This window comes from Peromyscus eremicus, chromosome 12, assembly GCF_949786415.1.
Source record: "Peromyscus eremicus chromosome 12, PerEre_H2_v1, whole genome shotgun sequence".
In the NCBI taxonomy this organism is placed as follows: domain Eukaryota; kingdom Metazoa; phylum Chordata; class Mammalia; order Rodentia; family Cricetidae; genus Peromyscus; species Peromyscus eremicus.
In genome coordinates, this window is record NC_081428.1 from 63,148,762 (window position 1) to 63,162,707 (window position 13,946).

At 40.1% G+C, this 13,946-nt stretch overlaps 1 protein-coding gene across 1 annotated transcript in view; it reads left to right on the plus strand.

The window, feature by feature from the left end:
* The window catches only part of Acap2 (ArfGAP with coiled-coil, ankyrin repeat and PH domains 2), a 120,974-nt gene that overhangs the window by 87,889 nt on the left and 19,139 nt on the right, over positions 1-13,946 (plus strand). The window contains exons 11-16 of the mRNA XM_059277763.1: positions 4,530-4,581; positions 6,504-6,604; positions 7,805-7,910; positions 11,886-12,094; positions 12,431-12,500; positions 13,407-13,498. Of these exons, the coding sequence (XP_059133746.1) occupies positions 4,530-4,581; positions 6,504-6,604; positions 7,805-7,910; positions 11,886-12,094; positions 12,431-12,500; positions 13,407-13,498 (630 nt within the window). The remainder of the gene's footprint in view (positions 1-4,529; positions 4,582-6,503; positions 6,605-7,804; positions 7,911-11,885; positions 12,095-12,430; positions 12,501-13,406; positions 13,499-13,946) is intronic.

Sequence of the window (13,946 nt, forward strand, 5' to 3'; positions counted from 1 at the left end):
AGTCTTTCTGTCTTACACACACACACACACACACACACACACACACGCACACGCACGCGCACGCGCACGCGCACGTACACTCACACACGCATGCACACCACACATACGCATACACATGCTCTCTCTGTCTTTCTCACACACACGTGTACTCCCTCCCCCCCCCCTCTCTCTCCCCCTTTCCCTCTCTCTCTCCCCTCCCTCTCCCCTTCTCATCTGTCTCCTTCACACACTCATACTCTCCCATATTGTGATTCTATGCAAACGCTGCATTTATCTCAGAGGACTTGAGTATCTGCAGATTTCGATATGTGTGACTGGGTCCTAGAACCAAGCACTACATGGACACCGAGAGGCTGCTTTGTTTTTCTGGGGGTGCATGTAAGGTCTGCCACAATGCACTTTCTTATTAAGTTATTTTCTTGGTCTTGCAGTTTCAGTTCAGACTTTAAACACTGGAACCTATGTTTCTATTTTGTGTCTCACAATGAATTTGGAAAGGAGGAATAACAAGGAAAATATTAATATAATTTAGCACTAAATTGGAAAGGCCAATAAAGAAGCAGACTCCTTTGTTGGACCAGAAAATATAACCCAGTGCAAAAAATGGATTATACAAAAATTTAAAACAAAATGTTGTATATACTGCTGGTACTAGTAGTACAGATACAAGGTTTTTATTGGCTTTTTTGTCTTAAAGTAAGAAGTATATACGTAGACTAAAAATGAGTCTGCTGGGTAGAGTGTGCATACCTGTGGTCCCAGAACCTGGGAGGTGGAGGCAGGAGGATTAAGGGTGCAAGGTCAGCCTGGGCTTCACAGCCAAGCCCTGTTTCCACCTTCTTACTCCCCTGAAAACAGGAAGAGCCATATTTATGTGTGACCTTAGAGTCTGTTATCATTTGGTGAAGACAGACGTGGGCAGGTGGGAGGTTTATCGGTCACCATTTTATGATGTTTGAAATTCTTAATTAGTAACCCCCCCTTTCTTTCCAAGAAATTTTTATTTGCTTAAGGCTTCTGTAGGTAAACATGTGGTGATGTTCCTCTTACCTTCCAGGCACAGCTTATTAAGGTGTGGCTCGATACTACCTGTATTTTCTAGTTGTGACCATAGAGGCAGATAGTCAGAATAGATGTATAAGGTAATAGTAATAGAGTAATTCAAATACTATAATTTACTATAATATAGTAATTCAAAGTAGTTCAGTTTCTTAAGAGTTGAAATTCTACAAAATGCACATATTTCTAATACATGAATAAAACACACGAATACTTTGCGTTGTTAGTTGTTAGCATAAGCTTGTTTCTTTAATTTTTGTCTCATTTTTGTACCGTGCTGGTCCTTTGCTTATTTGCGCAGTTGCATTTTCTTCCTTTACACCTTTCCCTTTTGTTTTAACCCTGCCCCATTTTTTCACATGACAGGAAAAAGCCCGATCATATCAGGTACCAATTAGCTTCCTGCCCTCCCTTCTCTTATCCAATTTCCTCTGTAGCACGAGAAAGCCTTATTAACCCGTGTTCATTTGGATTACTTGCAATGGACAAAAAAATCTCTTTATGCTCTAAATTGGAAAGAAAACGTAAGTGTTTATTTGAGGAAGAGAAGTGCACCTTTTAACTGCTCATGTTCTCAGTTGATCTGAACTGGGAAAGGACAGTGGATGTGCTCACAGTAGGTGCAGATTTAGTGGTAGGAATGCCCGTGGCTCATGTCTTTTGACATAAGGTAGCAAACTGTGTCTAAGATGGAGCGGCGGCTGGGATGCTTCCTTTGGCAGCAGCTCATGTGTTGAGGGAATCCATCCTGAGGTCGTAGGTTCTCCTTACCACTTTATTTCCAGAGAAGCAACAAACTGAATTGGAAATGAACCAGTGCCTGAGGCCTTTCAATTGTATTAAATGTGTATCTATCTAGCACCTAAATATGAACCTGTAACTTAATGTAGTTTTAGTTATAAAGCTTCTTTAGATTTGGAACTGTGACTTTTACCAATATTTTTGATATTAAGATCAAACATGGTAAAATATGTTTGATTTTTATAAATTTATTTTTCCATTTGGCCTAATTTTTGTCATCTGGAAGTTCTCCTTGATATGTAATAGTATTTTTTTTTAAATAAATGAAATATGTTGGTCTAAATTATACTAAATTGCTTTTGAGACAGATACAAAATGCGTTTTACTTCTCTTATACTTAAGAAATTAGAAGCTGTCTTCTACTTGTAGACCATGACTGTTAGCACGTGCTTTCCAAACCTTGTCTCTTGGCTCTAGTTACATTTTGTAGTACTTTAAATGTATCTGTACCAAGTGCTCCAAATACTAAGTAGTTGTGTGTGTATATGTAATTCATCTAAGAGCTGTTCATCACACTTTCCCTTTCTTGGAGAGAGAACTCAGTCAGTAAAGTACTTGCCTTGCACATAGGAGAACTCGAGTTTGATCTCTTATTACCCACATACAAATGCCAGGTGTGGTGGCGTGTGCTTAGAATCCCAGCACTGAAGAGAGAGAGAGAGATGGATCCCTAGGGCTCGATGGCCAGCTAGTCCAGCCCAGTTTGTGACCGTAAGAGACCTTGTCTCAAAGGAGTTGGTCAGTGCCCTAAGTACGATCCCCAAGGCTGTCCCTGGACTCCACATGCATGTGCATCTGTGGGCGTGCACACGAGCACATACACGCACCCCCCAGATGTGCACGTGTATCTGTTTAGTTACCGTTAGGCACCTGGTTGAAGTTCTGGTTGCTGTTAGATGTGTGTTTCTGATCGTATCAGACAAACACATCTTTGTAATTCATTTTTCCCTGCCTATGATGGATTATGCTTTCTGTAAGGAAGTAGTAAATGAAGAGAAATTTGTACTGTCCTTTCTAGTATTTTACACAACCTGGTGATGTAAGAATGTCATCCAGAAGCAGATAAACCTCAGGGAAACTGAACTTCAGAACTAGATATGCTCGATAAGGTTAATAACTGGAGGGAGCAGTCTCCAATGGAACAGAAGCATTTATTTATCTGGTGTATTAGTAGTAGTGTTTCTAGGGAACACTGCCCTAAGATGGCCAGGTTAAAAAAAATAATTTTTGAGGACCTCAGAAGCATGAAAAGTTTGCATTTTTACATGGATATCTTCCTATTATTTAATAAAACTGTAGTTTTTCTTAAACTGTGTAAGATAACTACTATGATATCCAGCCCATACATTTTTATTAATATAGTTCACCCTCCTCAAATGAATTTTAAAAACAACATTTTAATCAGATCCAGAGATTGTCTCCATTGCATGTCATCCCATGTGGCAGGGTGCACCATTTGGTTTGTGTAAGAATTTCCTCTAACATTTCTAACCGGCTGTCTGTCCCCAAACACGAGCCTTGGACGTTCTTCCTTTTCTGGTCTGTTGATTTGCATTCAGTGGCACCCCACTTTATTTTATTTAGATGCTTATTTAACAAACTCTCTCAATGAAAAAGGTGATACTTTTTAAGTGGCAAGAAAACCCACCCACCCAGTAAAAGGCCTAAAACCCCAAAGGTGTCTTCGGGGCTCTTTCTCAGCTTTGGAAAAATAAGTAAAAATTTAAAAATAGAAATTCAAAACACCTAAATATAATTTCTGGTAATTTGTATTACTGTCAATGAAAAGGTAGAATCTCTATCTGCTAATAGATTAATAACTAATGTTTATATTAAAAAATCATCTCATATAAAACTAATTTAAAAATAACAGCTCAAATACTGTTCACTTTTCGTGCTTGGTGAGAAGTTTTGCTTCCTTTATGAATGGCTTTTGACTGATTTTTTTGTATGTCTTTAGTTCTTTTTATTATTTTAATAAATTAGAATTAGTGCATATGGCTTACATTGCCTAGCCAATTTTGTAAAGAAGATTATGAGCAAATTGTTTTCCTAGTAACTTAACAGTAATGAGGCAAGCCATTTAAACAGTTGAGGGGTCATGTATGGTAATAACATTATTTGACTGAGAAGTAAGAATTCTTACTTATATGAAATAAGGTGTGATCATCTCCTCTTCAATACACTTCTAATGATTAGTCTCTGTTTTGTTGATCAGATCAAACATTTGCTGAATGAATTAGCTTCTGAAGGGTTGAAAATAAAGCCCCTTTTATCATAATGTTTTACTTATATAAACGAACATTTTGTTTGTAGTGTAAGTTTTCTTTGTCATAAAAGTAAATATTTGAGGGAAAAGATATTATTTTGACACCTCAAAAAAACTTGTAAGTTTGTGCTTTTAAAATAGTTATGGTCTTAGCAGGAAAAAAATAAAAGCTTTTTTTAAGATATAAAGTTATGACATAGAATGAACCTAAATACAGCAAATTTATCTTACTACCCTGTGATTTTAAGATGCTTATTCTTAGTTTTCAGTAGTTGTCTCATATGCCTCAGTTTACAAAAGCAAAGTAGTGCACTTCTCCAAAGACTGTCACCCTCAACAGGTGTCCCCTTTCACTTCCCACCGCACGAGAGCCATCTTTAATCTGTCTGTCTTTATCTAGACGCTGGTTCTCCATACAGAACAACCAGTTGGTTTACCAGAAAAAGTTCAAGGTATGTACTTTGTTAAGCAGTACAGTGAAAACTGGTTTCAGTTCTTTATCTCTTTGACTTGGTGAACACTGAAATCCATAAATGTCCATATGCAAAATTCTGAAATTACTGTCTATTGGTTTTATGTTTGAATATGCATAATTTGTGGAGTGGAAGCCATTAACCCTTGATCCTGATTGTGAATTCTTTTTAAAAAAGACTTATTTTCATTTGTGTGTGCGTGTATGTCTGAGTGCAAGTTTGTGCATGAGACTGTAAGTGTCCCCAAAGGCACCAGATTATTTTAAAGCAGGGTCTCCTTATGCAGCCCTAGCTGGCCTGGAATACACTGTGTAGACCAGGCTGGCCTCGGACTCTCAAAGAGATCCATCTGCCTCTGACTCCTGAGTGCTGGGATTAAAGGCGTGTGCCACCATGCCCTGAATTATTTCTATTATTTTTAATTATGAGTATGTATGTATCTCTGTACATGTGAGTGCAGGTGCTCACAGAGACCAGTAGTGTTTGATCCCCCTGGAGAGGGAGTTACAGGTGGTTGTGGGCCAGCTGATGTGCGTGCTGGGAACCCAGTTCTGTCTCTGGGAGCAGAAAGTACCCTTAATGACTGAGACATTTCTTTCGTCCTTTAATCATGAATTCTTCTAAACTGCTCCCTCTTTTTGCTTCTTAGAATGTGTGTGGGTATTTTGCCTGAACAAATGTCTCTGTACCATGTATACAGTGCCCACAAAGGCCAGAAAAGGCATCAAATCCCTTGGAACTGGAGTCACAGATGCTGGGAACCAAACCTGGAAGAGCAGCCAGTGCTCCTAACTACAGAAACATCTCTCTTCCCCTTTTTATAAGGATTTTATTGTTATTCTTAATTATGTATGTCTTGAGTGTGGATTTGGACACTTGAGTGCAGCACCTGTGGAGGTCAGAAGGGGGCATCAGATCCCCTGGAACCGGAGCTGTGAGCTGTCTGACCCAAACTCCTGTCTTGTGCCTGAGCAGCACACACGCCTAACCACTGTGCCATCTCTCCAGCTCCAACTGAAATTTTAATTCCTAGCTTTGAGATGTTTTGTGTACCAAGATTATACCTTCATTTTATTTTATTAAGTCCTTCTGTTAGTTACATGGCAAGAGTAACCCTGACATCCCATAGTGATATTTTGGGGTTGCAGACAGTTTGTCTTTTAGAACACAGTATCTTAGGACCAATGGTGACAGTATAGAAAGCTTTAGAATGACATGTCAAAATGTACGCTCTTAGTAATGTAGATGGGAGCCCTGTGCTTTTACTGCTGTGCTGTGTGTCTGTTTTCTCACCTTAATTCAAAGTGAGGGGGTTTATGCATCGGGACGGAGTGCTTGGGTGGCTTGTGAGAATGGTAGACGCTGGAAAGAGAACCATTTGTTAATTGATAGGGTGCTTTTCACTTAGCCTTTGAGTGATAGATAGTCTGTCAACTGTAACTGTCAGATACCCACTTTGCCTGTGAGATGGCCGCACTAATTACAGGTTCTTGTGAACTTTGGAGTTAATCCATTGGTGCGTTTTTCTGATTTTTGTACTAGCATTTTAATTAGGAAATGATAAAATCTTTTCTCTTTCTTGTAAGAATTTTAAGAAGAAGTTTTCAATTTCTTGTTTCTCATTGGGATATTTAAAACATGATCATTAAAGGCTTCTCTTTGGGAAGAAAGTAGCTTTTCTGTGTGTGGATGGGACCCCAAAGAGTAATGGACATCAGTCATCAGTGGGGTGGAAGAGGTCCAACAGGGAGATGGTTTTTGGTTTTTGTTTGTTTGTTTGTTTGTTTGTTTTTTTGAGTATTTATTAAGTGCCAATTGCGGGCCAGTCCTTCCTCTAAATGATTGCATGGGTTGTTGTGGTCGTGCCAGGTGGTCTCACTGAGCTTACCTCCCTGCTGCAGGACAGCCCCACCGTGGTGGTAGAGGACCTCAGGCTGTGCACCGTGAAGCATTGCGAAGACATAGAGCGGCGCTTCTGCTTCGAGGTGGTCTCTCCAACCAAGTAAGGCGCCTGCAAGATTCGAGAATTGTCTCAGAGATTGTTCCAGATTTGAGAACTCTGATGATTGTCAGTGTAACAGAAGAATTAATGCTTTAAAAATGAATTCCAGTAGCAATTACAAATGTTATATCCAAGTGTTTAGATAACTTCTCTCCGTGTATCATGTTCTTTAATATCTGTAGAGATTACTTATTTATTTACTTAGTGGGGCCGTGAGCATGTTAGGTGTGCACATCTACTGAGCTCTGTCTTTCCTGTAAACATATTTATGTGCCCCTTATGGAAACATATGGAAACCTGGTACACTTTTTTGTTTGTATCTTGGTGATAGTGAGAATTGAACTCAGGACCTTAAACTTGTCATTCTCCTGTCTCAACCTCTTGAGAGGCTGAGATTACAAGCCTATGGCACCAAACCTAGTCCATGTGAAAATTTTTTAGATATTACGATGAATTGAAAGTGTATGACTTTCAATTTCAATTTGTACCCCACTTTAAAAAAAAAAGCAATGTTCTGCTTACATGGTGGGGGGAAAAGGGGGAGAGAAGGAATATGAGAGAACATTCCTGCACGCGCGAGTGCACACACACACACACACACACTTTTCCCTCTTTGAGAGAATGTCCTTATGTAGTCTAATCTGACCTCACACTTGCTCTAATAGCTCAGGCCTGGGACTCAACATTCCTGGCTTCAGTGGTGGTATTGCAGGTGTGTACCACTGTATGTGGCTCATTTATAGTTTTTAAGTTTTGGGATAAGTGGTTGTTTCTAAGAGGCAATTTTTTTTTTCCATTTGTGCCTTGATCTTGTCGCAATCCTACTTTGTCCTAAAGATGGATGAATGTTGAAATCTTCTTTCAACTAAAATTATTTTTTTGCTAAAAATCAGTACTGGGCAGCTAGAGAGATGGCTCACTGGTTAAGAGTACCAGCTGATCTTCCAAAAGACCAGGGTTCACTTTCTAGAACACAGATTGGTGACTCACAGCTGGCCGTGACTGGAGGCCCTGCAGGTCTCACGCGCTCTTCTGGCCTTTGAGGATATCACACACACGGTCACAGACTTATATTCAGGCAAAACACTAATACACGTTAATTTTTTTAATGCACTGAACAGCACAGTGAGACGAAATGAAGTGTGTGGATGTTTTTCCTTCTGATTTGTTGTCTGACAAAGCGATGCTGTTTCCTCATAGAAGTTGTATGCTCCAGGCGGATTCCGAAAAGCTTCGCCAGGCCTGGATTAAGGCAGTTCAGACCAGCATTGCCACTGCTTACAGAGAGAAGGGCGATGAGTCCGAGGTCAGTAGAAGTGCTGTCAGTATGCTGGGCTGTGATGCTAAAGGTTTTAAACTTCACCTGTAACATGCTTGTGGCATCCTTTTTATGGAACATGAGTTCGTGTAATTGAAGTGTTTTAAAATTTTAGGCTCAAGTTCCTTTTGTTTACCCTTTTGTGTGTGTCCTCCATCATCTCCCCCCCCCCCCTTCTCCTATTCACCTTTCCCCCTTTCTATGGCCTCTCTTTTATTCTTCTCGTTTGACAGATCTAAGACAGGTTGGCTTAGGACTCACGATGTAGCTGGCGGTGACCTTGAACTTGCGATCCTCCTGTTTCTACCTCCTGAGAGCTGGGGTTACAGGCATTTGCTACCACACCTGACTTTAGGCTATGCTTGGGCTCAAGCTCAGGGCTTTGTGCATGTGATACAAACAGTCTTCAAACTGAGCTGTATCTCCAGCTCTTACCTATTCTTTTCTTTCAGTATCTCAATATATCTTTATTTTAATATTTGAATGTATATCCCAGATTGAAATAAAGTGTTCCCATGTTAGTGGGTTTCTCCTAAATATTTTGATATTTTTCATTAATAATAAAATTTCGCTAGTTTAAAATTTTATTTAGTTTTAAATTAACACTAAGTAAAATGCAAAGAAGGGAAGCCTATGCTGTCTCTTAGCTGAAAGCTTCCCAAAGAATCAAGTTCTTTGGAGAGGCCATGGATGAAGCCTTGAGAAAGGAAACTGTTCTTGGGTCTTTAGATGAAGGCTGAGGTGTAGACTTAGTGGTAGATAGCTAACAGGGTTGGTTCCTAAGTTGTATTTCAAAGGTTATCATGAACAGCCTGGGGCTCCCAGGAGTAGACGAGTCTAGAGGCTTCCTAAGCAGGCACTGAGGGAACTCCTTACTCTAAGGAGTTGGTTTCAGAGAAGGGATTTCTTCAGTCTGTGGTTTACCTGGACACTGTTGAATACAGATGATGAGAACATTGGCTAAGGGCATGCTGGTGAAGAGAGCCCTCAGTATTGTCTGTTACCAGAATCATCTCTCTGTCATCCTAAGCGGTCCGTGTAGTATAGTCACTAACCTGGGATTGTCTCACACGGTCATATCCTAATGTTCCTTGCTTTCTCTTGACCCATCTCTTTCTCCTTCTTGAATTAAGAGCTTGAGGACCTCCTTCAGTGTTTTCCAGAAAGCGTGGCATTTGTGATCCCATACTCTCCTGAACAGTGCTTTAATTTGTCTTTACATTTCTTTGGTAGTTTGGGTAGGTATAGAAGCTGTAGGTTGGAAACAGTTACCCTTAAGAAACAACATTCTGCTGGGTTGGTGGTGGCGCACGCCTTTAATCCCAGCACTCGAGAGACAGAGGTAGGCGGATCTCTGTGAGTTTGAGGCCAACCTGGTCTACAGAGAGAGTTTCAAAACAGCCAGGAGTACACAGAGAAACCATTTCTTGGGGAGCGGGCGAGGAGAAACAGCATTAAGTTATGTCTTCTGCTCTTTTGTTTTTTAGTTTCAGGGTTACTTTTTTAAATTACTGATTTTTCCTATTTCTTCACTCCAATTCTCTCTTTCTGGAATTTCTGAATTAACATTCTTTTCTCTTTTTGAATATTGTTAACCAGCTAACATCTATTTAATTTTCAAGAATTCCTTTTTGTTCATTGACTGTTTATGAATCTGTTATTTTGTCCTGACACAATACTAGAACTGTAATTATTAACTTTCACTTCTTAAAAAAAATTCTCATTGTCTAAGTTCCATCCCTAAACAATAAAGTTGTGTTGAAAACCAGGCATATTTATTTTGTTTTTTAGAATCTTTTTTATTCTTTAGAAGTTTGTATATTATAGCAATGTATCTTGATCACATCCACCCACCAGTGCTTCCCTCTAGTCCTCCGAAGAGACCCCCACTTACCTTTCTCTCTCCCTTTGATTTTGTTGTTAACAATTCTCTGAGCTCATTTGGTGCTGCCCATGTGTCCATGGCTGTGGCTAATGTGTGGCTAACTCCTGAGGCATGAGTGATGTAACAAGAGCCACATCCCCATCTTTCCTTAGTGGCTGTCATGGCCAGGAGCTCCTCTGGTAGGGGTGGGGCCTCTTCCATCATCCATGTGAGAATTTAGACATACGCAAGCAAGCCAGATTAGGTCCAGGTGTGCGGAAGCAAGCCAGATCCTAGCCTTAGCCAAATAAGGAGCACCTGCCATCGGGAAGGCAGAAGCCGGATGCCGGTGCCATCCTTGCGGCGCGGCCGTACACGGCTCTCTACAGCCACAGCCTGTGACATTCGGGGTGCCTCTGGGCCTCCCTGACCAAGAACTCTTAGGGAAGGATCCTGAGTCATAAATTTAAAAAAAAAAAAAATTTTTCCTTAGATAATCCTGTAGACAGCTAGATTAAGAACTGTTTCATAGGTTTTTCTTGGCTGTCTTATAATGTATCAATGATTATAAGTTAAGACTACACACTGAACACCTAGTTAAGATTTTGTTGAATATAAGGTTCTCGTAAGTTTGGATTGTGTGTTGAGCAACAGCCACAGTCAGGAATTTTGTTTCATTCTGTTTTGTTTTTTGAGACAAGGTTTCTCTGTGTAGCTTTGAAGCCTGTCCTGGAACTCTGTAGCCCAGGCTGGCCTCGAACTCACAGAGATACTCCTGCTTCTGCCTCCCGAGTGCTGGGACTAAAGGCGTGCGCCACCACCGCCCAGCCTAGGGCTGGGATCTTTAAGCGGATACTGGCCTTATTCTCTGAAGACACTAGGAACTCCAACTCCTGAGCTTGCCTTGTTTGCTCGGCCCTTCCTACTTCTGTGTGTTTCCAGAAAAGACAAAAGTCAAATTCTATTTCCAGTGCTTCTGGGCTAGCACACTGGAATGTACAGGGTGGAAAGCTTTTGACCCTGGAAGGCTTTAGACTGTACCTTTAATTACTTAAAAAAAGAGCCACATCTTTGAATTTGGTTGATTATTGCTGCATGTAAGCCAATGCTTTTTAAATACTCTATTATTAGTGTGACTGTACACTTAAAAAAATTAGCTTTTTGCATATCATTTTTGCTTTTGGTTCACTATGAAGATGATATATTTTCTACCTTTTCACTTTATCATAGTTATGAACTGTAGTAATTAAAATAACTTGCTTCTGGTTAACACCTTTGGTGAATGTGGCACCAAATACTTTATTCTTTTTGTTTGCTTTCTGTAGCTAGAGTTTTCCTGCCTGGCCCACAGTCAGGACAAATCTCTGTCACCCTCCAGTCCCACAGCCGAGTAAACACAGAGACTTACATTGCTTACAAACTGTATGGCCGTGGCAGGCTTCTGCTAACTGTTCTTACATCTTAAATTAATCCATTTCTATAAATCTATACCTTGCCACGTGGCTCGTGGCTTACCGGCGTCTTCACATGCTGCTTGTCATGGCGGCGGCTAGCAGTGTCTCCTCCCACTTTCCTGTTCTCTCAATTATCCTCTCTGTTAGTCCCTCCTATACTTCCTGCCTGGCCACTGGCCAATCAGTGTTTTATTTATTGACCAATCAGAGCATTTGACATACAGACCATCCTACAGCAGCTTTCTTCTTTGAAAAGAGCCTTCCTGTGTAGCTTAGGCTCTCTCTGAGCTTCTGGATACTCCTGCCTCAGCCTCCTAAGTGCTGGATTTTTATGATTGAGTCTTAATAATATTATGTCTCCCACTCTGTCTTTACTACCTTTCTCTGTGTCCTCATCTCTTGTTCTTTATATGTTCAGTGTCAGTAATCACATAATTGTTAATGTGTACATTTCCCCTTCATTGATGACGCCTATTCATAAGAACCCCAGTCTTTCCATTCTCCAGTGCCTAGAGTAATGCCTATCCAAATAGATGTTTAATTTATGAGCTAGAAGCTTTTGCTTGTAGTATATAACATGTAACATGTTCTTACAGTACTTTACAAAACACATTAAAATTACCAAATGATTCTCAATTCTTTTAGAAGCTGGATAAAAAGTCATCTCCATCAACAGGAAGCCTAGATTCTGGAAACGAGTCAAAAGAGAAATTACTGAAAGGGGAAAGTGCACTGCAGCGTGTCCAGTGTATCCCTGGCAACAGCAGCTGTTGTGACTGTGGTCTGGCAGACCCACGGTGGGCCAGCATCAACTTGGGCATTACCTTGTGTATTGAGTGCTCTGGGATTCATCGGTAGGTATGCTCACCCAGAGTAGGAGAGTTCCTTTGGGTTAAATACATGTTGTAAATTACTGTGTTTTCTTGTTAGTGGGTCTTTTCCAATTCCCTGATTTAATTAACAGTTTATATTTGCACATTTTATAAAGTGGATAATTTTAGTTAGTAAAGTGTTTTGAGAACTTTGGTTCATCATTCATTATTAACCAGAGAATCCATCCGTATTTATATGGGGGAGCCATTTGTGTGTGTGTGTGTGTGTGTGTGTGTGTGTGTGTGTGTGTATAAATATGCAAATAGTGACTCGATAACTTTTTATTAAAAATAATGCAATCTTTTTTCCCTATGTAGGAGTCTTGGGGTTCATTTTTCGAAAGTACGATCTTTAACTTTAGACACTTGGGAGCCTGAGCTTTTAAAGGTGAGATCAATATTTACATGAAAATATTTCACAGGTGATTGTAGATCTCCTCTAGCTGGGATGAACTAGCGCAGTGAGGAAGTGAAGGCCGAGTAGAGAAGTAGGTGGACCAAGAGAAAGAAAATCTAAAAAGATTTACAGCATTTGACAAGGAGTTAGTGGTGTCTGGTGATAGAACTCAGGTACAGGTTGAGTCCATAAATGATTTCAATGAACTCTATATTTGATAGATTTTAATCTTTCTATAAAGTGGGAATGAGGGCACTTTAGAAAGATGTCTAATTTTAATTTTTGTCCTTGCATTGGCCAGTGCTTGCTACACCTTACTGTATGGGATACTTTATTGTGAAACTTCTTGCCCAACCACAGACCTAGGCGCAGTCAGTGGTTATGATATATAGATAGACACATGATAAATATGGCTTTCATTTAGAGATTCGTTATTATTTTTAATTATGTGCATGTGTCTGAGCCTGTGTGTGGATGTGTGCACTAAGTGCCGGTCCTTGCAGCCAGTGTGAGTTCTGAGACCTGAGTGTGAGTCCTCTGCAAGAGCAGTGTAAGCCTTTCAACCACTGAGCCATTGTCCAGTCCTGATTGTAAATATAGCTATAGATGTAATATATCTGGGTGGATGGATGGGTGGATGGATGGATGGGTGGATGGATAGATGGATGGTTTCTGTTAGGTCCCTGTTATAGGAGTGATAATGTTCTGATAAAGAATAGCAAATGGGTAATAATCTCATTCATTGGCCCATTTTAACTTTACATTTCTTTGTGGAATTAACAATTACAGTATATAAAGAGGAATTAGTTAATTGTACACACTTAAGGACTTTTTAAGTTTAGCTTAATATTAGGACTTTTAATTTATAGCTTGCTTTCTTGTTTTCCTGTGAAATAGCTTATGTGTGAATTGGGAAATGATGTTATAAATCGTGTTTATGAAGCTAAACTGGAAAAAATGGGAATAAAGAAACCACAGCCAGGACAAAGGTACAGTTGTCTTAATGTGCTACTCTCTTCCCTAACCAGAAATACAACCACAGTTGACATAAGACATTGTGATGGAGTGTGTGGAAGTCACATTATTCCTTCTGGTTAAATGTGACTGTGTCTTTCTTCAGTGTGTTCATCAGACCTGTACTGTAGCTGTACTCATTAGACCTTGGCACCTCACTGAGCAGTCAGTCATCTGTAGTCTTTAAATGACAAGGAATTGTTTTTTTTAAAAAATCTCTACATAGAAATGCAAAGGCTTTTTGCTATTAAAGCAGTCCAAAGTTCTGTTAGTGGGGGGCATTAAGAGGAAGCGCGGCTCAATCTCAAGCATTAGTTCGGTTCCTTAGCACCTGTGTTATAAGCAGGGCATGGCAGTGTGTGCTTGTAATCCCAGTACTGGGGAGGCAGAAGCGGGGTATCCCTTGGGCTTGCTGGCCAGCTA